This window comes from Octodon degus, unplaced genomic scaffold, assembly GCF_000260255.1.
Source record: "Octodon degus isolate 3935 unplaced genomic scaffold, OctDeg1.0 scaffold00053, whole genome shotgun sequence".
Classification (NCBI taxonomy): Eukaryota; Metazoa; Chordata; class Mammalia; order Rodentia; family Octodontidae; genus Octodon; species Octodon degus.
Window position 1 is genome coordinate 12,816,415 of NW_004524629.1, and position 24,726 is coordinate 12,841,140.

A 24,726-nucleotide genomic window follows, 5' to 3' on the forward strand; every position below is an offset into this window, starting at 1 on the left:
AAGCTACTGGTTTTCTTGGGTTATTGTGTTGGAAGACATTTTCATGCTGGCTTTCCTGGAGAACTTGGTTGTTTTCACTGGAAGAGGAACTTGGGACTTGGTTGTCATTGAGAATGGCTGTGGTTCATTTTGGGGGAGCTCTGGTCCTCATCTTGAGCATTGCTTCCTGGCTCCAGAGAGGAATATAGTGCACTGCTCAGCCTCCTGCAGAAGCTTGTCATGTTGGCTTTCCTAATGGGAACTCAGCTTTCCTCATCATTGAAGGAGCCTGAGTCCTCACTGTTGCGAGGATGGCTATAGTACTTTTGAGGAGAGCTCTGGTGCTTACCTTGAGCGTTGCTTCCTAGATCCAGTTCAGAGCCCTCAGTCTGACAGCACAGATCCTCCATCCCACTGGTACAGACTTCCTAGCTTCCACCATTGACCTTCTGGGCCCTTCCAGGACAAGTCTGTAAAGCAGACCTGCATGAGACTTTGTCAAAGGCTCTAGGCCTCCAGTTGGGCTTGTGGGAGCCATTGTTATGAGCTCTAGGGTCTCAGCTAAACTCACGTATGATGTTAGGATCCAGGCCCTCAGCCTGGATTCCTTGTTCTTTAGTGTGTGGACAAGTTTCCTGCACTCCTTGTATGTGATTCTTTGGGTGATTCATTATATAATAATCTTATAAAATGTGTCCTGTATTGTATTGTTTCCCTTTCATAAACCCCAAACCGTGACATAAATGTCCATTTATTTATTTTCCTTGTGGTAAAAAAGATTCAGAGTCCTACGTTTAAATGTGCGCTTTGCTGTAGAATTGATTTCTGGGATAAGGAACAGGACAAAGCAGGTGACTCATCATGGGTCTGTCACAGATGATCCAGATATGAAGTATGCTGGCTTGAACTCACTAGTGGCAGGGAATGGTGTGCCCTGGGCTCAGGATGTGTCTTGAAGACAGAACTGTCAGGACTGGTGAAGACTCCAGAGTTCTGGGCATGAATACCTGGAGGAAGAATAAGATGTGGTGAGCAGAGGGTAGGCAAGTGCAGTGGGCTTGAAAAATTAAAAGAAAAAGTGGGTGAGAGAAGAGGAGGAGGAAGGAGGGGAGAGAGGGAGAGAGAGAGAGAGAGAGAGAGAGAGAGAGAGAGAGAGAGAGAGAGACTTAGCAACTTATTTTACAAAACCAGAATAACCTTGATACTCAAGATGACAATTATGTTATTACAAGACACATAGATACAAAAACCCTAAACAAAATATTTTCAAACAAAGGCCAATAACATGTAAGAAGAAATTAGATCATCCAGCTGGATTCATTCCAGGTAAAACTTGGCTTTGTTCTAGGCATATGAGAGTCCTTTTAACATCTGCCCATCTACTTGTATAATTCATGACATTTACAGAATAAAGGAGAAAAAATAATTTTGATGAGTGCAGAAAATAATTCAATTAAATGAAATATTCATTCATGATTTTTAAATTAACAAATTAGGAATAAAATTTCTTTAATTTGGTAAAATCAGTCTAAAAACCTGATATCACATATCATAGAAATGATGAAATATTGAAAGTGTTTCCCTAGAGGTCAGGCATAAGAGAAAGATATCTTTTACCACTGTTTCTATTCATTCCCATATTGCTGGTGTTACCCAGTGAAACAGGGAACCAGAGGAGAAAAAGATATAGATTGAAAAAAAAGAAGTATGAGTTTATGATTAGCATTAAAATAAATTAATTTATCAAGATTATTGAATGGCAGTTGAAGGTCCAAAAATAATTGCATTATACCTAGCAATAAAAATTTAGTAAAAAAAATGATAGCATTTATAATCATGTCAAATTTATGAAGCACCTAGAATTAAGTATTTTTAAAAACGTTGCATGCAATGTTGAGACAAAATAAAGAGGACCAAAACAAATGAAGTATTAAACTTATGTTCATAAAAAAATCAGTATTAAAAATATCAATTCTTTACCAATTTGATCTATAGTGCAAATAAAATTCTAATAGAGCTGGGCATGGTGGTGTACACCTGTAATCCCAGCACTCTGGGAGGCTGAAGCAGGAGGATCACAAACTAAAGCCTATTCCAGGGCAACCTAATGATTTAGTGAGGCACTGTACCAAAATAAAGAACTTGAAAAGAAGTAAGGGATGTAAGTCAGTGCAAATGCCCTGGAGTCAATCCCAACATAGGAAAAAAAAAAGTCCTAGCAGGCTTATTTTATTGGTCAAAATTGACAAGTTGATTCTAAAATTAATATGGAAATACAAAGGAAAACACTAATAACCAGGACTTGAAAAGGAAAAAATGTGTAAAGATGCCAAAACCCATTAAAAAGCTGCACTAATTATGAATTGGTACTGTCAAGGGCCAGAAAAAAAGAGCAGTGGAAGATCCAGAAACAGATCTCCAGAAATAAGGCCATCTGATTCCTGACAAAGGGGATGCTGAACACTAGTAGGAGTAATCACCCTAATACATACTGCTCAGTCACTGGAATTCACATGGGACATATGGAATTCTCCATATAGACAGATAGAGGTAAAGAAACTCACATAGATACTTTTCAATAGAAGGTATCCATAGGACAAAAAAACAAAAGAAAAACAGGACAGATGCACAATCTTGTTATTTATTTCAGGGAAGTGAAAATGAAAACTGCAATGATACTCTGCTAGCTGTGCCCAAATGGCTAAAATGGAAAAACAAATGACAATGACAACCATTGGAGAGGATGAAAGCAGCAAGAGGTCTTTCTCATTACCATTGTTCACAAGAATGGAACTTAGTATAAAATTTTAGGAAAACTGTTTGGCTGTATTTCCAACAATTGAATGTATCTCCAGGATCTGAGAAATTCCACATCTGCGCATACACACAAGAACTATATACATATGTGTTCACGCATACACACAAAGATGTTGCAGCAGTATTATTTGTAATTGCCTCAAGCTAGAAATCACCCAAATGTCCATCAATAGTAGGGCGGATAAAAGAAGTGCGGTGGTATGTCATAAAATGGAGTACTACACAGCCACAGAAAATGAACCAGCTATTGAGATAGGAATGAGGTGGGAGGGGGAGGAAGTTTCCCCGGCAGTTCCACCCCTCAGCCATGTGAGTTGTGCCAGTGAAGGTCCCAACAGGTGAGTGGAGAGGCATTGAGGTGCCTCCAGTGCCAGTCAGAGCTGGCTGAGCAACAATACAAAAAGCCCTAATCAAGGACCACCACGCTAGCCCGGGTGAGGCTCTCACTCATGGCAAGAGGAACCATTGTGGCTATTTTACATCATGACTATGGGGATAAGCACTGCACGGCAATAGGGAAGCAGAATACAGGCTGGTGGTGCGTTTTGGGAAAAAGAGAACATATTAAATTTATAAATCTACTTTTAAATGTTTAAGGAAACCTAATTGAGTTTGTAAAAATCCTTCTAAAAAGTATTTTCTAATACTAGGTTCATAAGGACAATGAAAGATTTTTAAGTTGAACATAGAAGTCTGAAGGAAAATGAGATGTTCTATAAATTAATTCTCACTAGGAAAACTTAACCACCAGGGAAAACCTGTGTACAATTCAAAGAAACAACACAGGCAAAGGAGGAGAGTGATTTATTGAGTGCTTCACAGGTGCCACGCCACGCCTAGGTGCTTCGTCTAAAATCAACTCATTTGATCCTTGCCAGAGGCCTGTGAGGTGGATTTTCTAACCCACTGATGGAGAGGATGAGGCTCCCAGAGGCTGGGCAAGCTCCTGCAGTTCTCACTGGGCAAGGACACATCCGGGCCTTGCCCCAGAAGGGCTTCTCTGGAAGGCTCTCCCAAGGGTGAGGTCTGCCCCATCCCTCAGCAGCAGCAGCCTGGGTGCCCTGTGCCCATGCCTGCCTTGCCTGAGTTATGCAGTGGTGAGGAGGTGGCACACGAGTGACCGTCTTGTGCACATGTGTGGGAGCTGTCCTGGCCACACAGAAAAGGACCTCCTAGGGGCCCTTAGAGTTCAGGAGTGTGGACTGGAGCCAAAGGGGCCTGGACTCTGGCCATAGTTTGAGAGGAGTTCTGGACTGGAGCTCTAGAAGCTGTGGAAAGAAATAGAGAAAGGATTTCAGCAGTGTGGCTGTGGACAGCCCGCCCACCTTCGTGGGTCCTTTTGTGTTTCTCCTCCCTACTAATTCCCAGTGATAACCATGGCGAAGGCCTACAGCAGGGCCGGTGATACTTCTGAATCCTCCCATTCCACAGTATTGGAAAGAGTCAATGTAGAGGTTACCTAGTCCAATCCCTTCACTTTATAGATAAGGAGACTAAGACATCTGCTTTTGCTGCTTCCCATGAGCAACCTATAGAACTGGCTGAGTTTAAGAAAAAACAAAGCAAGGCATGGTGACATATGCTGTAATCCCAGCACTCTGGACTGAGGCAGGAGCATCACAAGTCTGAGGCCAGTCCCTGGAATAAGTAACAAGATCTTGTCTCGAAGAACCAAAAGAAGGAGGATAAGGAGGAGGGGAAGGGGGAGGAGAAGGGGAAGGGAAGAGAAAGAGGGGCAGGAGGAAGAGAAGAATCTATATTGAAATATGGTAAGGTTTATAAGACTGCTGTCTTCTATTTTTAGGAAAATGAGGCCTGTATAATAAAAGTAGGGGAGGAACCTTGGAGCTGTGGGGTTGTGGGGCACCCCAGGCTGCAGGAGCAGCAGCTGTTGGTCATCTGGCTGATGCAGGCCACTGGCAGGCAAAGGTGGCATCATTAGGGTTCCTAGGGATACCCGGGAGTCTTTCTAGAGGTTCCACAAGAGAAGGGCTGTTTACCACAGCACCAGCCAGCAAGGCAGTTTGCGTTTCCTTCAGAGGGAAAGAATACAGAAATGGGGCGCCTGAGAACTGTCTCTTCCTGAAGCAACCCAGAACAGGCTGCAGCCAGGAAGCTGAGACAGGTTCTCTTCCGGCCTCCACCTCTTGGTGGATTCTTCTGTCAGGATTCTACCAGATGCCACCTGCCTTGGAAATCCAAGTGGGAGAAATGAGGAGAATCTTGTATCTCTGACAGAAACCAAAACAGGGCAAGGGGGACTCCTGAACAACTATACACTTCAGTGTTAGTCTTCACTTCACACTTGACTAGTGCTTATGCCTTACAGACTGCCCTTCTATACTTTATCTCAGTTACCCTCCCAGCAACACAGGGAGGTGGACAGAAGTTAACAGGCCCAGACTACAGACGAGGACCCTACTCCTGATGGTGGATAGGGGCAGGGCTAGAGCCACCAGATGGTAGAACTGCAGAAGCGTAACATGGTGGAGTTGGAAGCAACCGTCATAGCAATGCTCTAAGGCGGTGACGCCGAACCTTTAGAACCTGAGAGATGAGCGTCCAAACTGCAGCCCCAAACACATTTATTTATGCCAGGTGCCCATGCTGCTATGAAACCTGAATACTGAGGTTTTAGTTTAGAAAAACCAACTCACACATTAACATCTTTTGTCTTAAAAGTAAAACAACACACAAGCCATAGGTTCACCACCACCGATCTATGGCATCCTTTTCCCATGGCCTGAACCACTTAAAATCTCAAAAGATTTCTTCTGGTCCCTGTGTCACCTCTCCCAGTGATAAGTAACTTATTATTCCCAAAATGTTACATTAACACAGAGCTGAAATCCTTCTCCCCACTTTGCCTTTAATTCAATGTCTGCCCACAAATAGTCAAATTCTATTCCAATTTTTTAAAAGTTTGAAGATGCTGTACTTTTCCTTTCCTTTCAGATTAAATATCTTCAACTCCTTCAACTGTTTCTCACATGGCTACTGAGCACAGTTCCTGGAATGCATACTAGACTGTATGTAAATGCTGAATTGGTTCTCTGGCCCTTGCTATGTTGCGCTGGCCTGGCACTCCTTCCCTGCGCCACAATTTGTCTCCATACAGTAATGGGTTTATCATTCACTTATTTAAATAATAAACAGAGAATGTAATTTACTACACAAACCACAGAGTTTATCCAGACAATAGGAAAACAAATAATGAAAACTGGCCAAATAGTGAGCAGATTCCAATTTAGTCTGAGATAATGAATCCTGTAGCTCAACTGACCGCCTCAGAGATGCATTTCGGCCTGGGTCCCCTTGTTCACCAAGTATTTCCTAGAAGCAAGACACAGAATGAAACCCTGCAGAGGCGGCCCACTGAAGTAAGTTGAAAAATCCCTGTGAAGTCAGGATAACGTGGGTCTGTGAGAAAGCCTGCGTAGATACATTGCCCTGCAGCACTGCTGCACCAGTTGAGAGGCAGTTCCTGTTTTCAGTTCAATTTAGGATGCGATGAGGAGAAAATAATGTACTGTCTTCGAGAAGTGCCCCAGTGGAAGCTCTATTTATTTTTAGCTGTTTTTAAATTGGATTAGTGTGTGAGGGACAAGCACTGGTGTCCACAGGATGAGGCCGCATCACTCCTCACCCTGCAGAGCCCAGCCAGCTTTGAGCCTCTTACGTAAGTGCTCCGCCTACACAGACAGCAATGAATTTAAAGTTCTGGTAATTAGGGATCTAGGAAACAGATGATGATGGTGTCCTGCCTTCACAAAGAAATAAAAATAAATTGCTACCAATTAGTTTATAAGGGAAGATGCTTACTCAGGACAGTAATAACCCTATAAGAAGCTTGATGACAAATAAGTCAAGTCAACCATGCAAATAACACAATTTCACAAGATCTTGAATTAAAGTATCCTATTATCACAGTCCAAATCTATGAAATTTGGTCAATTTGATCCTATTTTCTAACTATTCTATGGTTTAAAAAGTAGTATATTTTTCTTTCTTGTTGTTTAGGTAAACATAAGACACCTACTATGGCAAAAAGCCAGTACTTTACAGAATGTTACATTAGGAGCTCTATCATCTCAACTTTCAGAAAAGGCTGGATTTAGAAAGAGGCATTTTCTAGGACAGTATGAATGATTGAGGGCTTGTGACCTCTGCACACACAACGTCGGTAATCGCACAGCAGGTTATACAGTGTTCACAGGTACAGGACCTTCTAGCCCAGCAGACTCCCTCACCCCAGCCCAGACGGTCAGTCCTGAGGCCCAGAGAAATGCTAATGAAATGCAGCAGAAAATTCCTGCTGAAAGACATAGATGCCTGGGGCTTGTGTCCCCTGCATGGGACAGGGGACGGACAGAAGCTCCTCCTCCTCCCCTTTGTAATGCTCACCCTTTGCTCACATCAATCCAAAAGGACTCTTGGGGACAGCTGGGCCTGCAACTCAGTGGACAAACTGAGAGCCAGTGAGGTTGTATGGTTTGCAGAAAGTCACAGATTTGCTTCATGGCAGATTCAGACCTGCTACCAAGAATAGCAAAGGGAAGCCAGACTCCAAATTAACAGCCTTGGGTGCTTCTTCTCTACCATGTTTCCTGCCACTTGAGGATTGGAAAACATTCCTAAAGTTGGGAACTTTTACTCCTTCACTAGAGTATTTCTCTTTGTAGAGAAAAGGATAATGATCTTGGGGATTAAAAAATTAAAAAGGTGGTATGAGGTGGTTTGAGAGAAAGAATAGATATAGCAAGACCACAAAATGGGCAAAAGGAAAAGGTACAGGAATGTTAAGTATATGAACAATTAAAAAAAGGAAGAGACAAAGTCCAAGTGAAGTGAGAGAAATGATCTGTGAAGAAGAGAAGGGACACTTAAGAGCAGAAGACAGAGGGAGCTCAGGGCAAGGCAGAAGTCAGAGAGAAGGAAAATGAGTAGAACCAATAAAAGAAGAGGACAGGGAAGGGTGACATGACAAAGCAGAAAGCCTCGTGTTGATGAGGGAAGGTGCAGGTAGGTCCACAGTCAGGACAGAGGGACCCACTGGACATAACTGTCTGGCAACCAGGGTGATGGTGGGGACAGGCCCTGAGGGCAGGCAGTGTAAATGGGGGATGTCATCACTGTCATCACAGGGCATGGTGGGTCCCTAGAATTATCCCAGATTTAGCTCAACAGTGATTCTTAGAACCCTCGTACCACAGGAGATGACAAATTCCCTAGCTATAAGGCTGAATATCTCTCTTATCATTCACCTCTCTTGGTTGCTTCATTATTAAGGAAGCATTAAACTTGCTTTTGAAACTATGAATACATTTGCTCATTCATTTCATGCAGCCTGGAGGCCTTCCACCCTGGGCTGGTTTCTCAAGAAATTTGTCAGTTCTGCCCAAAGATGGGTGTGTTTCTTAGTATCCCCTTCGCTTAGAAATGCCCTGCAAATGGAAGTTGGTGGGATTTTCCTTGGGAAAAGTCAAGCCTCTGCCATGGCTGGGTAGAGTCCCAGAGGAAAATGTCACAGCACTGGGAGGGCAGCTAGGGGAAACATGAAAGCAGTTTCCCAGAACTGTGGCCTTTCTTGTACACACTCCTGTGGGGGAAATCCTGTGCATGCTGTCAGGCACTCCAATTTGTGCGTAGCCCACCGCTGCCCTGTATCTGTCCAGTCACAATGGCATTTAATCAGAGCAGCCTCCATTCCTCTGCCTGAGTGACCAACACCTCCATGAACCTTTTAAAAAATGTGACTTTAATAGATTTCTCTCTCATTTGGGCTAACAACTGCTTTCCAGAGCCAACTCTTGATGCCAGGAAGACACTCAATTGGACATGAGCCATGCCAGCATCCTTTTTTTCCTTTAGGCCACAAATAAAATCCCCTTTAGTCCCAGCGGTAGCCTTAGCTATTAGTACAACCTTGCAAAAGAATTTAGAGATCTACCTGCCTGCTCAAAATACCCACCAGCCATTGTTCCAAATGCAATCATGGTTAATAATGAATGAGTTTTTAAAATCCCTTCATGCTTTGCATGCACATGGAGTGAGTTACTACCTGCAGGTTGGATTAATGCCACATCCTGTGAGTTGCTAGGAGGCGATGCCCCATGAAACAATGCTTTTGCGCTTACAAAGCAGAGCCAAGGCCCGGGGCTGGTGGGAGGTGCACAGCCATGCTCTGTACTTACTTGGATTCCAAGTGGTGACTGTGCCCACGTTAGTTCTGCCCTCACCGCATGTACTCCCCATCACTCCTATAATCCATAAACGACTCTGATCCTGACACCTCCTCAAAATCCTCTAGCACCAAACTGCTGGAGTCCTCACCCAGGACACCGCTGTCAGGCCTGGGTATCCGGGCCCGGGATAGAGGAGCAGGATGACTGGTAGCAGCTGGATGGGGAGAACAGGGCAGGGGTTGCTGGGCAGAGGTGGGCACCGCTGGGGCAGGGCACGTGGCTAGTCCAAAGCCATCCTCCTCATCCTTCTCGGACTCAGGCCCTCCATCTGAGGCAGAAGGACCCAGGACATGGTAGAGGCTGGGGAGGCGGACGTCAAAGCACAGCCCAAACTTGGCAAAGAGCTTCTCATTGAGTGTGTAGAGCTTCTCTGAGATGTCATAGCCCAGCAGAACTGCGAAGAGGCGGGAGGTGTATCGGTCTTTGTTTAGAAGATGGTGGAGACTTTTCCGGGGCCAAGAAATGTAGCTACATTCAGTCTCGGCAGTTAGGGTGACCTGAGGGGTCAGGAGCATAGAGGCAAGGTTAAACTGGATTGAAGTGTATTCAGGCTGAGCACAGAGAAACATATGGCTACTTGGCCAGTTGTAGCACTTTTACTGACATCCCCTCTGTGGCCTTGCCTGGAGGAGGCCCAGACAGTGACTTCTACTGTGTGCACCAAACTGGGAGGTGTCCATGTCAGGACACCTGGGGTCAGCCACTCACGCACCTGCCCACCACCTCCTGCAGCTTAGGCTCCACATCCAACCTCCCCACCCCTCACAGCTTGCAGTTCCACCCCTTACACCAGAAATGGCTACAGAAGGCTTTGAGTCCAGTGATGAGGGTGGGGTTAGGGTCCCTGCGCTCTAAAGAGAGGTTAAAGTGTAGATGACTACTCTTCGTAAGACTCAAGAGACATCATCTATTGGGTTAGAGTTGGGGAAAAGTTTAATTAGAGAAAAGGCTCTGATAAGTATGCCAAGCTGCTATTGACCACATGCTATTGACCAAGTAACCAGAAAGATCTGATGACTAATTTAGGGAAATGTCACAAGGAGAAAAACCCTGAGCAACAGCCAAAGGCCCCTTTTTCATTATAGGTAAGTCTGACTTTTCAAGCATTCTATATTAGATTATGTGCAACCCTTTCAATTCCTGCCCTGCCTAGCAGGCCTCCCTTGTCTTTTCCCCTCCTCTGCTGCATTTACTTTATTAATTTGCCTCTTATAGCTTCTTCTGCTAGTTGTTCTTACTGTGGGCAAGACCCTAATGTACACCAAAAAGACTAGCAGTCTTAGCTTTACTTCTTCTTCTTCCCTTTTTTTAAAAAGAGAGTAAAAATTAGAATTAAAATAGAAAAAATTACAAGTGATACACAATTTCATGTAACAAAATAATATGAACTCCGTAGTATTTGTTATAATGCATTGCATTGTCTTCCAACCAGTTATACATATTACCATTATATACATATAAAATTGGAAGAACAAGGAGAAAAAGAAATATATAAGAAATTAAGAAGAGAAAATGTACAAACAACTGAAAAAAGGAGACATAACAAATTAAGTATTACCTGCTTCTTTTTATAGCCCAGCAGAAACACACAGTATATTTGCCCAAACCATCCTGCTTACACACCTAGATAAATCTCTTTCCCCTACTCTCTCCTGTCCTTCTCCGCAACTCAGTAACTCTTTCTTTTGATTAAGTTCGTTCCCTTTTCCCAGCATCTATTGTACCCTTCAGATTCCATTTTTCTCTTTCAGTTTCTCACACTAACCAGATGATATGATATTTGCACATGAGGGTCTGATTTATTTCACTTAAGGATATGTTCTCTAGTTGCTCCCATTTGCTGACAAAAGATTCAAATTTTCAGCTTTACTTCTTTACAGATGTGGACATCAGATGGGTTACTTACTCTGTCCATGTTGCTTGCTGAGAAAGAATTTTGAAAATAAGACTGACAACAGTTCAGCAAGCAGCTGTCACAGCAGAGCCTGTACCTTAGCCAGTACTTACTGACAATTCTCAAACAAGAAAACAGGCCGGGGAAGAGCTCATCTCAGTGAAATCAGTCTGTGACTGCCAAACACAAAGGTTGCAGGCATTCCTGTGAGCATGCCTTTATTTCTTCTATTTTGAAAAAACAAAATTTAAAAAAATAAAAATCTTTCTTGTTTATCTCACTTCCCTGGCTGACTATCACATTACTAATTTGCTCCTCTTTTTAGCAAAGCTCCTTAAAAAAAGAATGATCTCTGCATACTGTCTCCACTTCCTCTGTTGTCACTCTTGTTAGAGCAATAAGGGTTTGTGCCTAGAAGTTTCCAAGTGCTGCCCTGTTAAGGGCACCCAGGACCTCTGAGTAGGAACATTCAGCAGTCAGTTTGTACTCTGACACACCTCATGCTCTAGGCTCCCGGATGCCATGTGCTCTAGGGGCAATTTCCTGTTTTCTTTTTTTCAGATTCTGTCATGGCTTCCTTTTTTTTTCTCTCTAATTTCTTAATTCTGGAAACACCATTCTTGAACCACTTCTCTGACCACACTTTCAAACACATGTCTTGAGCCCAGATGTTGTCCCCGAATTCCAGACTGAACTATCCCACTGTCTACTCTTCATCTCTGTTTCACCGTGCATAAGTGATGCTAATCTACCATCTTCCAAAGTGAGCTTTTCATCCCCCAACAGGCTCTCTGAGGAGAGCAGTCTTCCTTGTCGCAGGTGGCAGCAGCCCCATCCTTCCAGCTGCTCAGGTCAGAGGCCTCAGGCTTCCTTGATTCTTTCCATCACATTCCACATCAAAGTCCCTGGAAGCCTTGTTGGCTGTACATAGAAATCAAGCTCTGGCCTTTGCATGATCTGGCTTCCGCTTGCTCTTCAGTTTCCTCCTGCGAGGCTCTTTCCTCTCTTCCTCTACCACTTGTGTCCTGCCTGCTTTCTAACCCTTAACACACCAGCCCACCTCACAAACTTCGCATTTACACCTCCTTCTGTCAGGTAGGCTCTGGGCCGCAGCTCCCACTGACCCCTTTCAAGTCTTTGCTCAACCTGCTTCCCAAGTTCTTCCATGATCACCTCTTTACAACTGCAACTACCTCTCCCTTATACTACTCTGTTTTTTGTTTGTTTATTTTTATTTTTTGACTTTTGTTTCATTTACTTATTTATTTATTTATTTATTTATTTTTGGTGGTACCAGGGATCAAACTCAGGACCTTATACTTGCCAGGCAAGCACTTATTCCACTGAGCTATTTCCCCAGCAATGTTTGTTTTATGAAATTCTTTGGTTATTTAAAAGGTCTTTAGTGATACGGTTCTATGAAGTATTTTTATTTATTTTACATTTTTATTTATCTTTATTTTTATTTTTGGGAGTACCAGGGATCAAACTCAGGACCATGTGCTCCTCAGGCAGGCGCGTTTGCCTCTGAGTAAGTCTTATTTTTTTTTTTTTTTAATTGTTCCATGAATTATTAACTCCTTTTGCTGAAGTCCCTTAAAGACCAAGATAAAATTACTCTGTGTCACAGCTCACAGAACATATTTTAAACAGTTTACCTTGCTTTAGTATAAAACAATAACAAAATGAAAATAAAGGCTCTGGACCTGAGATAGAATATATCATTCAAGAAGCTACTGCTGTACATGCTGCGTAAACTTTTATCTTTGAAAAAATAAACTCAGATGCTCTTAAAGCTGAAAGGCGAAGTCTCTGCACATTCTCCCACGCAGCTCCACGTGGTCATCTCCATTCCAATCCGGCTCGCAGACTCATTTTTTTCTTTGCCTGGGGGCGTTGTTCTCTACTCCGTAGCTATCATCCGACTTCAACTGCTCAATTTGTTCAAATTCTTTCCCATCATCTGGGTGCTTCTTTTTCTTCTTTGTGTACACTTCACACAGAAGAATAATAGACATTAAAACAATGACTTCGTTCGGCGATGATAGCAAAGAACGGCTTAAGGGGCACCAGGAAGCTCAGCACCACAAGGTCCAGCTGGTCCGTGCTCTGGCCCAGCTGGAACTCTGCTCGGCACCAGTAGGCGCCCCCGTCCTCTTCCCGGAGATTCCTGATCTTGAGCTTCGTCTTATTGCTGTGGGTCCCGCTGATGACATACGTGTCGTTCATGAGCGCATCGATCGGAACCTGTTCGCTCCCGTTACTTCTGTACCAGGCCCAGCGCACAGGAAGGCACTTGGGACACTTACACACCAGCACAGCAGTGTCCCCCACGTAAGTGATGAACGGCTTGTTTTTTCCACTAAGTTCGGGAACTTTGAAGTTAAACGTTCCCCTTTGTTCCTGCTTGTCTTCTAAGAGGCAGGAATAGCTCCCCATTTGCTTGCTGTTGATGATGGTGAACTGATACTGGGCATGCACGGTGTTGTCCACGAACACTGCAGTGAGGAGAACGCAGCATCAGCTCGGTGCCTCTGGTCCAGGTCACGTTGACCAACGTCACGTTTCCTGATGGTGTGAACTCGCAGGTGAGAGAAACGAGAGAAGGGCTCTCCAAAGTGACATTTTTTTCTAGCATCCTGGAATGTTCAGTTAGCTGAATGCTGTGCCTCTCCAAGGGAAACTCAGAATAGTTTGTGCTCACTCTTTCCCCAGTAGGCAAACTTGTAACAGGGGAATAGTGATGCCTGCGGTAAATCCGGCATTGTGGTTGTCTCTGCTGTTGTTTTCTCACATGATCTCGCCGTCCAACTGCGCGTGCAGCCAAGGGTGGCCTCGCACCTGTGTCGCCTCCTACCAAGCGCTGGATTACAGGCGGGAGCCACCACACCCGGCTAAATCAAGCTTTTTGGATTCTCTGGGTTTCTCTTCAAATAACTGTGCGCTCGCTGTCCGCCCAGCCCCCGCGGGCCACGGCCAGAGCACCGAGCAGCAGCAGCAGCAGCAGCAGCAGCAGCAGCAGCAGCAGCAGCAGCAGCAGCAGCAGCAGCAGCAGCAGCAGCAGGGGCAGCTGCTCCGGGTCGCCGCCGACAGAGCGCTCCGAGTCCCCCAGCCGGCGCCCGCGCCGCAAGCACTGCCGGCCCGAGGAAGGCTCGGCGACCTACTCTATGTTTTTTGAATTAGCAGTCATTACTCTGTAACATATTTCATAATTTACTCATTAATTATATGCATAGATTTTTTTATGTCTCACTAGAATGCAAATTGCATAAGGTTCTCTTCACTGATACAGTACAAGCACCTTCAACAGTGAGTGCCTGATATAGTATATGCTTTCAATAAACACGACTCAACTCAATTAAAGAATCAAGTGAAAACTACTAATTTTGTATATGGCAAAACAACTAAATTTCAGTTTCTTGTGTCCTATGTAAAAGTTTCCTAAAGGTACTCCAGAAATGTTTCTTGCTTGGTTCCCAAATATGTATGGGCATGTCTATCATAAAATTTCCTAGCTTATAACTTAATATTCACTTCAGAGGCTGTTTGGAGAGATCAAATGAGATAACATGCAAATAGGCTTTGGGTCAAGTAAATTAGGATGCAGATCAGAGGAAGAGTGGTGACTTGTGTTCGATGCCTTCTGCCTGTGTCCTTAAGGACATCTGACATTTGCAAAGAGGAAGTGGGATTTTTACACAGCCAATCATGAATGTGTGGATCTCACTGCATCCAAAGGAGATGCACCCTAAAAATATAAACGGGAAGCATGTGCTGTACTCACTCCAGGTGCAGAGGCCATCTGGGGTGATGGCCCCTCCTTGCAGCATAACTCAGGGGAGGAACCCAGCTTCTCACCACCTGTTGCTCTGTGTCAGAAGCCTGGTAGGACTGGCTCAGGCTCTGACTCAGCCCTCCTGGGGGAGTTCCCTGCAGAGATCACTGGGTGCTCAGGGAGGGTGGAGTGTGTGGGGAGGGCAGGGTGGGATTTTGATTGGTGGGAACTATAGCTGGTGGCCAGGCCGTTACCGCAGAGCCAAGGGTCAGGGTGGGGAAGGAAGCGGGCCTGGCCAAGAGACACTGCCTGGTATGTGTTGTTCTGGGGTTGGCTTATATGCTGGTTTGAGGCTCCCTGACAAACAGGGTAGGAGACATGTGGAACTCAGTGCCAGGGACCTTTCTAGACAAGGAAGTCCCTAAAGGTATGTGTATGAAACTTCACTGCTCTGATGGTCCTTTTATTCTTAAAAAGGAGCATGAGTAGCAGACCCAGGCAGCTGGACTTTGCCACTTTTTAGCTGAATTCATGATATTTGGGGGCTTTAGCTTTTTCATCTACTAAGTATGGTATTAATAATACCTAACCCAAAGCCCTATGGTATGCAATATCTGCTACATGCCAGCCATTCAGTGAGGAAGAGCTATAGAGAAAGTAGCTAGTGTCTAAAGATTGGCAAGGAAGACAACAGGGGCCAAGCAGTCACCCCCTTCTCCTTGGAATATTTATCTGAGTGCTCAGAAGAATCCTCTGAGACATGATTTGTCCCTGGCCAGCTGGTTCAGCTAGCCTTTGTAAATATCTACTGTGTTCTAAGCACTGTCCTTTGGAGCCTGAGGACAGAGGGAAGAAGCAGCTCAGACTTTTACTTCTAAGAATCTCATCATGTGGAAGATGGGAGGGAAGCTGGTGTGTTGGGATACCAAACACCATGTGCACCACACCATGGGCACCGGTCAGCAATGAGTGAGAGGAGAATGAGGGGCAGGGACAGGAGGCTGCTGGGGAAGCAGGAGCACTGTTCTGCTGGGCTTCACAGTGGAGGCGAGCGAGGTCTTTCATCTAGAGGTGAAAGTGCCTTTCGGCAGAAGCAAAAGCAGGGACCAAAGCACCCAGTGGGGTGACAATGTGCTGTTTATAGGCAAGCACTAGAGGTCCAGCATGTCTAGTGTAAGCAAATTGTACGAGGAAGGGGGAGTGGAAGGGGCTGCCAGAGGGGACTGGACGTTTTTGTCTCTGGAGTGACGTGACCTCCTACCAGTGAACAGCCCCTCCCTCTCTTTCTCCCTTTCTCCCAGATCTCACAGCTCCTTGCACAGAGCAGAGTGTGGCCACAGTCCCACTCCAGCATCATAGTACTAGGGGCCAAAGGAGAGATATGAGGGGGAAAGTCAGAGACTAGCACAGGATGGGTGAGGCAGGGCTGCCAAGCACTCCTGATTACCTACCTGGAAAAGGCCTTCCTCAGAGGGCTGCAGCGACTCCCACTCAGGAGAGTCCAGAAACTGGTATGGAAAGATGTAGTGCAGAAACTGCCCATCCTGGCTGACACGAACCCTGGGAAAAGGAGAGGAGAGATGGTACGGCAAAGGGAAATAAATGGCTGCGTGAGCACCTTCACTGAAGTCACGTGTTGCTGATCAACATGGATGTTCCAGCAGAAATACCTGGCCTAAAGTGCAGTAAAACGCAAAGGGAAAATAGTGATGTTGTACGGAAACTGTTTAGAAAGGAGACACATTGAGACTTCCTGGGGCTTCTTTTTCCTCTCCCTTCTCTGTCCTGGTGGTACCAAATTCCAGGCTGCAGAATAGGAGCCCCAGGGTAGCTTTTAAAAACCCCAGGGAAGTCCCAGGGAAGCTTTTAAAAACACCAGGCTTGGTGGCATATACCTATAGCCCCAGTACTTCAGGAGGCTGAGGCAGGACTATCACAAGTTTGAATCTAGGCTGGCACTTTAGCAACTCAGATCCCATCTCAAAACAAAATATCAAAAGGCACTGAGGATGTAGCTCAGTACAAAGGTCCTGGGTTCAATCTTCAGCACTGCAAAATGAAACAAAATAAAAACAACAAAAGTCCCAACTAGGGTTGGAGCTGGGGATATAGCTCAGTAGGAGAGTGCTTATCTACTATGTATGAGTCCTGGAGTTTAATTCCCAAGAGAGAGATGGAAACAGATAGAAAGATGGAGAAAGGGAGAAAAAAGGAAAAGTGAAAGGAGAAGAGGAAAGAAGGGAGAGAAGGAGGGAGGGAGGAAAAGAAAGAAAGTAAAGACTGGGACTGTACCTCAGTGTTAGAGTACACTTGCCTAGCATGTTCATGGTTCTGGGTTTGATCACCAATACTGCAAAATAAAATAACAACAACAAAAAAAGGAACCTGAAGATGGGATTTGGACATTATTAGTTTTAAAAATCTTCATGCTGATTCTATCATGTAACTAGGATTGAAACCACCATGCTAGAGCTCTGCTATTTACATTTATATTCACATTCATTAGAACTAAATAAAGTTGAAAATCGAGTTCCTCGGTTACACTAACCACATGTCAGGTGCTCCATAGCCAATAGCCTGCTGGCTACCATATTCTACAACATAGAATGCTGCCAACGTCCTATTGGATGACACCATTATGGGGGCTCAGCCAGGTAGCTTGTCCTTTTCCCTTCTCAGTAGGCTATGTGAAGAGCCACTGTTTACACACTGCACACTTGCAACATAGCCACTTTGCAGACTTTGAAGGAATCGGGACATCTACTATATGGCAGGCTCGGCTAGATACTTCACAAGTGTTCTCCTATTTAACCATCAAATTAACTCAAGGTAGATTATTGCTTTCTGTGTTTTATAGTTAAGGAAACTGATGCTCACAAAGGCTGGTGAATTAAGGTTGCACAGCTATCGGGTGGCACAACTGGGATTCTGTTCTTGCTACAACACCCTGTTATCAGAGCCTTGGGAGTGATGGTGGATGCTCCTTGCATTGCCCTTTCTCTGTGCTCAACAACGGGCCATAATGCGACAGCGACAGCTTCTGGGTTTGGGCAATGTGATCCCATGCACACTGTCCAGGGGCCGGCCCTGGGCTGAACACTTAACTTCAGCTGAGCCACTCAAACCCATCCCATCCCACTCAAACCCTTTCAGCTGAGCCACTCAAACCCTTTCCAGTTCCAAACTGGAACTGGAATTAACTAATGTCTCATATGAGAACAACTATCAGATATTGGCAAGACTCATACACTCCTTGATCAAAAAAACAAAACATTGTGTTTTAAATCCTAGAACTCAGATTTTGTAAGAGGATATAGCTCAATTGGCCACAGGGAAGAGAAATCAGAAACCATACAAAATGCCCAGGAGAACATGTTCTCATTTCAATTCCTACCTGAAGCTCAACTGTGCCCCTTTCCTTGACTTTGATGAAATAACCTTGTTTCCTAAAAGACCTTTGTCTCCATCCAGCTAAATAGATGAGATTTGTATGTGTAAAGCCAGGGATTCTACTTCATGATTGGCTTCAATTTTAGGAATAATTTTATTTCACACTCCCAGTGGGTTTAGTGACTGCTCCCCATTTGCCCATGATCACAGGCTTGTTCTTACGATGCTGCAGCTGGAGTGCCAGGCTGCAGCCTGCTTTGAATCCCAGTGGTCAGTGCCTCACCTGCTGATTTGCTCCTGCAGGGACAAGAAACTGCATTTTGTAAGAATCTGTTTGAATCCATTGCTCTTAAAGAATGCCTAGACACGCAGTGTGCTTATGTACCAACACCTCTGGGAGGCTGCCAGTGAAGGAAGTCCATCTCTCATCCTCCCCCACATATCTGACTGCAGGGCAGAGTGAGTACCTGTCACGTGCCATGTGGCATCTGGGAAATGACCAGAATCCAGTCTGAGTATTGTCTTTCTCTCCCCAGAAAACTCAAAGATTCTTCACGAGTTGTATCAAACAAGCAAAGAACTCTGTTGGGGAGGGAAGAAGACCAAATTTTGGATCTCTATGATATATATGTTTATTTGGAGGAAAATACACTTGCACTACTTCTGTAGCTTTAGTGGCTAAACATATATTCACAGAGCACCTTCTGTGCTCTGAGGGATAGAGAAATGGGAGCAGCCTGGCTCTTGCTTTTACATCTGAGTGGGACTCACAGGAACACACATAACCTGCTAAAAGTCGGTGTGTGAAAGCTGCTGTGGGATGGGAGCACAGAGGTGGGAGAGAACTCATTCTCTTAGTGGGAGACTTCTCAACTGACATTGGAATATTTGAGTTCTGGAGGATAAAGAGGACATAGAGAAACAATTAGGAGGGGATGGACAGAGACCGGAGAAGTCCAATGTGGCAGTCTGTCCATTCTCTGCTCTTCTCTTTCTCCACAGTGCTATAGTTTTAACAGGACAAGTGAGTTCCCAGCTAAGACTATTCCTTACCTCCCTTGCCACTAGGTATAGCCAAGGACTAAGTTATGGTCAATGGAATATTAGCACTCCTGAGTCTTGCCCTTAAAGAATGCCTGGACATGCAGTGTGCTTATGTACCACTCCCTTTGATAGGCTGGCAGTGAAGGAAGTCTATCCCTCATCCTCCCCCATGTATCTGTTCTGCAGCAGCATTTGCCACTCTGAGCTGCAGCAGGTTATTTGTGTGCCTGTGGTTTCTACTACACTGTGAAACCCTGAAAAGTAAGAGCCAGACCATACCCATCTCCGCATCTCCAGGCCTCCAAGGTCAGGAGGTGCTCCAGGAGGATTTATTTAGCCAATAAGGCTCCAGGAATAGTGGAAGGGTACCTCCCTGCACATGGATATGTGTACCTCAGAGATCTTTCCCACCCCCTCCTTTGGCCACAAAGGCACCTTCTTGCCTCAGATGAATTTTAAATTACCAAAGACCATCACCAGTTACTAGGCTATTGACCATTATCTGAACATCTAAAGAAGGAAGACAGAGAGGATTCAGGTCTCAAATCAGGCAAATGATGGAGTAGGCCCTGACTCTCCAAAGGCAGACGTGCTTGCTCCTTCAAGGTCTTCTGAGTAATGAAAAAGTACAAGTGAAAATGAAGTGCCATATTCTCCTACCCCAGGTCTTCATGTATGCTGTCTCCAGCGGGACTTCTTCCCTCAGGTCTCAACTTTAAATTCTCCCTCTTACAGGAAGTCCTGTCTGACCTCCCAAAAAAGAGATGCACTCCTTCATGTTCTCCTTCACTTTACCTTTCTCTGTGGAAACACGGTATCCACTGTTAACCACGACGGCACACATTAATCATCAGCTTCTGTGATAGACTGAAAGCTCCATGAGTGGAAAGACAATAGTTTTCACATTTAACCCCAGGTCCTTACCCCCTCACATTCTTAGTAAGTATTTGTGTATGGAGAAAAGCAGAGGAAAGGAAGAAAGAAGAAAGGAAAGATAATCACATTCATTAGTATCACCATAAAAGCAGAATTGTAGCCTTAAGCAAAAGCTTCTCTGAGAAAGGAAGATGGGGGAGAGGAGGCAAGCTCTGAGGCATACACACATCCCCTCTCCCCCATCTCCTCAGGTGAGGACATGGGCACTCCAGCCAGCCACCAAGCAGTGACAGAATCTGAGACTGCTCACAGAAGCCATGAGAGCAGGTTTATTGTGTGCTTCATCATGTGTGTCTTTCTTCTTCATCCCGTGGATGATGGGTTACTTCCTCCTAAGGTAACAGCTTAACACAGCTGCCTGCTCAGGGTTGTGCCTGGAGGAGTTTATGCTTTGCAATTTAGAGGAGAAAAAAAACTCTCCAACAGTAATCACAGCTTCAGGGGGCGACCAGCTGTGAGGAAGTCACTCTGTTCTCCGAGTCCTGGAAGAGACTGACAACCCTCATTAAAATAAAGTAAGATTTCTGAGGTGTAAGCCAAGGGCTCCCATGACAATCTGCATGTGAGATGGGGAGGGGTGTGAGAGCCAGTTCTCTTGGCTCTTTTGAGGTGTCTGACACTGAATGCAACCAGCCAGGGCACAGCGACTCTCCCTTAGAAGTGGAGCCACCAGCATCCTCTTCCTCTTTTTCTGATTTAGCAAAGCTGGGATAGGATGACGTTGAGAGATAACAAAACATTAAGCAGAACAAAATCATTAGCGCAAAACTTCAAAAGCAAATAAAAGAATCAAAATCGTCTAATTTCTAACTTAGGGTTTTGATGCTAGAAAAGCTTCAGGGAGGGACAAGGTCTCCCTTTCCTTTCCCTTCACAGAGATGTGGTCTATACAAGTTCGCTGCCTGCCACAAGTGTATCCAGGAGAAGCTCTCTGCCTATGAGACAACTGTCACCTGCTTCTAGCAAGGGGGACATTTCTCCTGGTCTCCATTCCCTCCTGAAAAGAGTTAAAAGGAGCAAGTGATGTCATGAGTCTCCTGAATGAGTGAATTCCCTAGATTATTTTTAAGCACAAAACAAACATTTTGTTAGTGACCATAGTGCTCCTAGGGGGTCACTGATAACTTGTGTACACCTTCAAATGAAATAAAACTTCTCGCTTCAAGCTCTCTCCCCTTATGGTCATCAACCCAGGCACTCCTGAGCTCCATAAAAATCATGACATATATCTGTACTACTCTGGACTCTATAAACACAAGTGTTTTACTTCCATTAATAGCAGTTATCACATGATTGTCATCATTATCAACCCTTTCCCTCACTGTGTGGCTGACAGTCTGATTTAATTTGTTCTTCTTTCTCCCTCTTTCATTCTTTCCTTTCTTCAACTCTCCCCTCCTCCCTCTTTCTTTTCCCTTTTCCTTTCCCCTTTCTTTTACTGGGTCCCTTTCTCTTTCCCTTTCTCTTTCCCCTTCCCTTTCCTCCTCTTCCCTGTTTTCCCTTCCCTTCTTCTCCCTGATCCTTTTTTTTTTTTTTTTGAGACAGAGTCTTGCTAAATAATAGTTCAGGCTAGCTTTGAACTCACTATGTAACTCAAGCTGGCCTTGAACACAGCAATCTCCTGCCTCAGCCTCCCAAATGCTGGGATTATGGGGGTGTACCACTGCTACACCTGGCTCCTTTCCTTTCCTCCTCTCCCCTCCCTTCTCCTATCCTTTTCTTCCTTTCCCTTTCCTTCTCCCTTCCCTTTCCATCACTCATTCCCTCTTTCTTTCTTTGAATCAGAACCTTCTGATTACCGTGTTCTTTTCAGCCATCTTCCTGGGTGGGGGTGCAACTAGAGAACTACTTCAAAGAACAGAACACAATTGCACACAAAATGTACAGCACAGAACCCCATGGTGTTTTCTCATCAGCTATTGATGGCCACACTGGGCATTCGGTGAGCATAGATTAGGACCATTGCTGCCAACATCTGTTAGTCTCCACCACAACCTGGATGAGACCTATGTGGCCACCACTACCCTTTTATTACTGTGGGGACCTCAGAGTGGCAGGACTTGACTTCTTGACCTGCAAGAATCTCCAGAGAACAACTGGGACTGGAAAAGTGGGCAAGGGCTATTCCCTCCCCCCTGGCTGTACACAGACTGGCTACACTGCAGTGCTGGTACAGGATATCCAGACCCACGTTGGGCTGTTTCCTTGATGCCCTGGCAGGAAATGGGACACTGGAAATGCCCTGTGTTTCTGGTCTCATTTCCTGACACAGTTGGTGCTTAACAAACTTACTGAAAGTTTCAGTGTCCAAGTCTTACTTGACATCATATCCTGGAACACTGGTGTGTGTGTGTGTGTGTGTGTGTGTGTGTGTGTGTGTGTTAACTTCAGCTTTTTTTTTCCCCTTTGATACAGGGTCTTGCTATGCAGCTCAGACTCATAGTGATCCTCCTGTCTCAGCCTGCCCAGTGCTGGGATTATAGGTGTGCACCATTCCACCCAGTTTCAGTGGCTGTCTCAGTGCGCCTGGGGTTGTGGGGCTGGTATGGCATGCAGTACCAGGGATCGAACTGAGTTTTTGCACTTGCCAGGCAGGTGTTTAGACTGCTGAACTATCTTCCCAGCCCTCATTTTAGCTTTGAATTCTGCTTCTGCCAGCAGCAACTGCACATGAAGTCATTTTTTTTCAGCCAGTAAGAGGCCCCATGATCTAGTTTCCTCTTGGAAAATAGTAAGGGGAAGTAAACTCACTCCTAGAAAAATCTATTTCAGTTTGTTTGACTTGCCACATCCTTCCCTTGCTGAAAGGACACGGAATGGAAAGGGACACTAGGAACTAGGAAGTGTGGGCTGGGGAAAGAAATGCTGGGGGATGACATCATCAGAGCAGCTTACCGGCCTGAGAGCAGCAGCGACAGGCGGTTGATGGGTGTATCCCCCTCCACGGCATACGTCTGCTCTGTGGCCAGAGTCAAGACCTGCTCCTGACAGCAGAGGATGATCTCCTTGTAGGTGTGCAGCGGCACCTGCAGGGGCAGCCACAGTGTCCTGTAGAGGAGGTCAAACTCCTCGGGGAGGGTGTCCATGCGCAGGCGGTATACCAGGTATGCCAGCTGCAGCAGGCAGGCTGCTGCCAGCAGGAAACTCCACAGGACAATGTCCAGCCCACAGGCATCGAACCAGCCCCACAGCACGCAGCACAGGTAGCCCGTGCCCAGAAAGCCAAAAAGGTAGAAGCATCCGTATACTCCGCTGCCCCCCATGAAGCCCAGGAGCAAGAAGCAGTTGGCCAGGTGGTACACAGCCCCTTCCAGATCCTGCTTCCAGCTCAGACACACTGGCCCCTGCCAGAGGAGCTGGCCCACCGTACTGCTGTTGGTGCCCATCTCTGGGGCAGCTCCAAGGTTTGCTGCGCTCTGGTGCTGTCCCCAGACAGGAAGCTCACATGAATTACTCCGTCCTCCCAGAGATCTTCTCACCTGCAGCTTCTCAGCACCAGCTCCACCTCTGCTTCCAGCGGCTTTGGGGATGAATGCCAGAACATGGCACGCTGTACAGAGACTTTCACAACTTTTCTGTCTGTCTCAGCAAGGCTAGAGCTCTCCCTGCAGCGCTCTGGCAAGCTTCGTTGGCTCCAGGACTCTGAGAACAGTCTTTATATTTGGTCCTTAGCAGAGAACCTCAACTGTCCTGAGAGAAAAGCAGGATGGTGAGACTGGAGACCTAAGCAGCGCGGGCCGCGGTGGCCACAACCTGCTCTCTGTTGCTCCTGAGCAGAATGCAGAGAGCCTCGCACAGGAGGCACACTTGTGCTCCATTTGGAATGCGTTCTCTCTTGGCACCGGAAGAAAGGGTGACCCCAGAGGGTTACCATGTTTGGAGTTGGAATTCAAGAGGTGCTGCCAGTGAGAAAAAACAGGCCAGGCAGTCAGGCAGGCTGGCAGAGCACTTAGCATACCTCCCAGGGGACAAGATAAGACTACGGGCAAGAGAGGCGGGCAAGAAGTGACAAAGGAAAGCGAGCGGACCCACCTTGGCACAGCAGGCAGAGGCCCAGAGGGCTCTCCTGCTCCTGCGTGGGTCACAGTGTGTGACTACTGTCAGAAAAGGTCCTAGCCATGAAGACTAGAAAACCTCTTGAAAGCTTTGAAATCACCACAAATATCAGTAAGCATTTATCTGACACACATTCAACAAAAGTAACTGTAAAACAGCCTTGTGAATTCTAAACTGAAGATTTCCTACATGTACCTGGAGGTAGTAAGTGAATAAATGATAATCCACTGCTCCCCCATCACCCACATACTTCCAGTAAGTGCCAGACCTGGGCATTTTATATACTTATTCATTAGTTATCATAAAAGAAACAGAGGCTCAGACAGGAAACACATTTGCACAAGGAATAAGAGACAGACCTAGGATTTGAACTCCATACTGTCAGACTTAATATTCTGTCCCAGGTGGTTTGTACTGTAAGTGGGCATAAAGGATGTAATCCATAGAAGGTCTCATGAAGAACAATAACTGAGTTAAGGTTAATGAACAGTAGCAGCTCAGGAAAAGTGACAATAGGGAGGAAGAGAGCTGGTATTTATTTGGTGAGGCATAGGAATGATGTAGGCAAAAGGAAGGCAGCATTTCTAGGG

General features: G+C 45.5%; 1 protein-coding gene and 1 pseudogene across 3 annotated transcripts; both read right to left on the minus strand.

The window, feature by feature from the left end:
* Nucleotides 1–720: 720 nt before the first annotated feature.
* Nucleotides 721–23,935, minus strand: Popdc2 (popeye domain containing 2). Of its 3 annotated transcripts, none has more exons than XM_023717563.1 (4): nucleotides 22,976–23,935; nucleotides 16,162–16,270; nucleotides 8,991–9,538; nucleotides 721–986 (listed from the first exon to the last, which is right to left on the minus strand). In XM_023717563.1, exons 1-3 carry the CDS (start codon nucleotides 23,464–23,466, stop codon nucleotides 9,032–9,034), a joined length of 1,107 nt encoding a protein of 368 aa, XP_023573331.1. In that variant the 5' UTR covers nucleotides 23,467–23,935; the 3' UTR covers nucleotides 721–986; nucleotides 8,991–9,031. The 3 variants fall into 3 exon arrangements, with proteins under 3 accessions (XP_023573331.1, XP_004633386.1, XP_004633385.1); XM_004633329.2 differs by lacking the exon at nucleotides 721–986 and adding an exon at nucleotides 3,586–4,064 and having other exon boundaries at nucleotides 9,130–9,538; nucleotides 22,976–23,920; XM_004633328.2 differs by lacking the exon at nucleotides 721–986 and adding an exon at nucleotides 3,975–4,064 and having other exon boundaries at nucleotides 22,976–23,930.
* Nucleotides 12,488–14,737, minus strand: LOC105742449 (annotated as a pseudogene).
* Nucleotides 23,936–24,726: the final 791 nt, after the last annotated feature.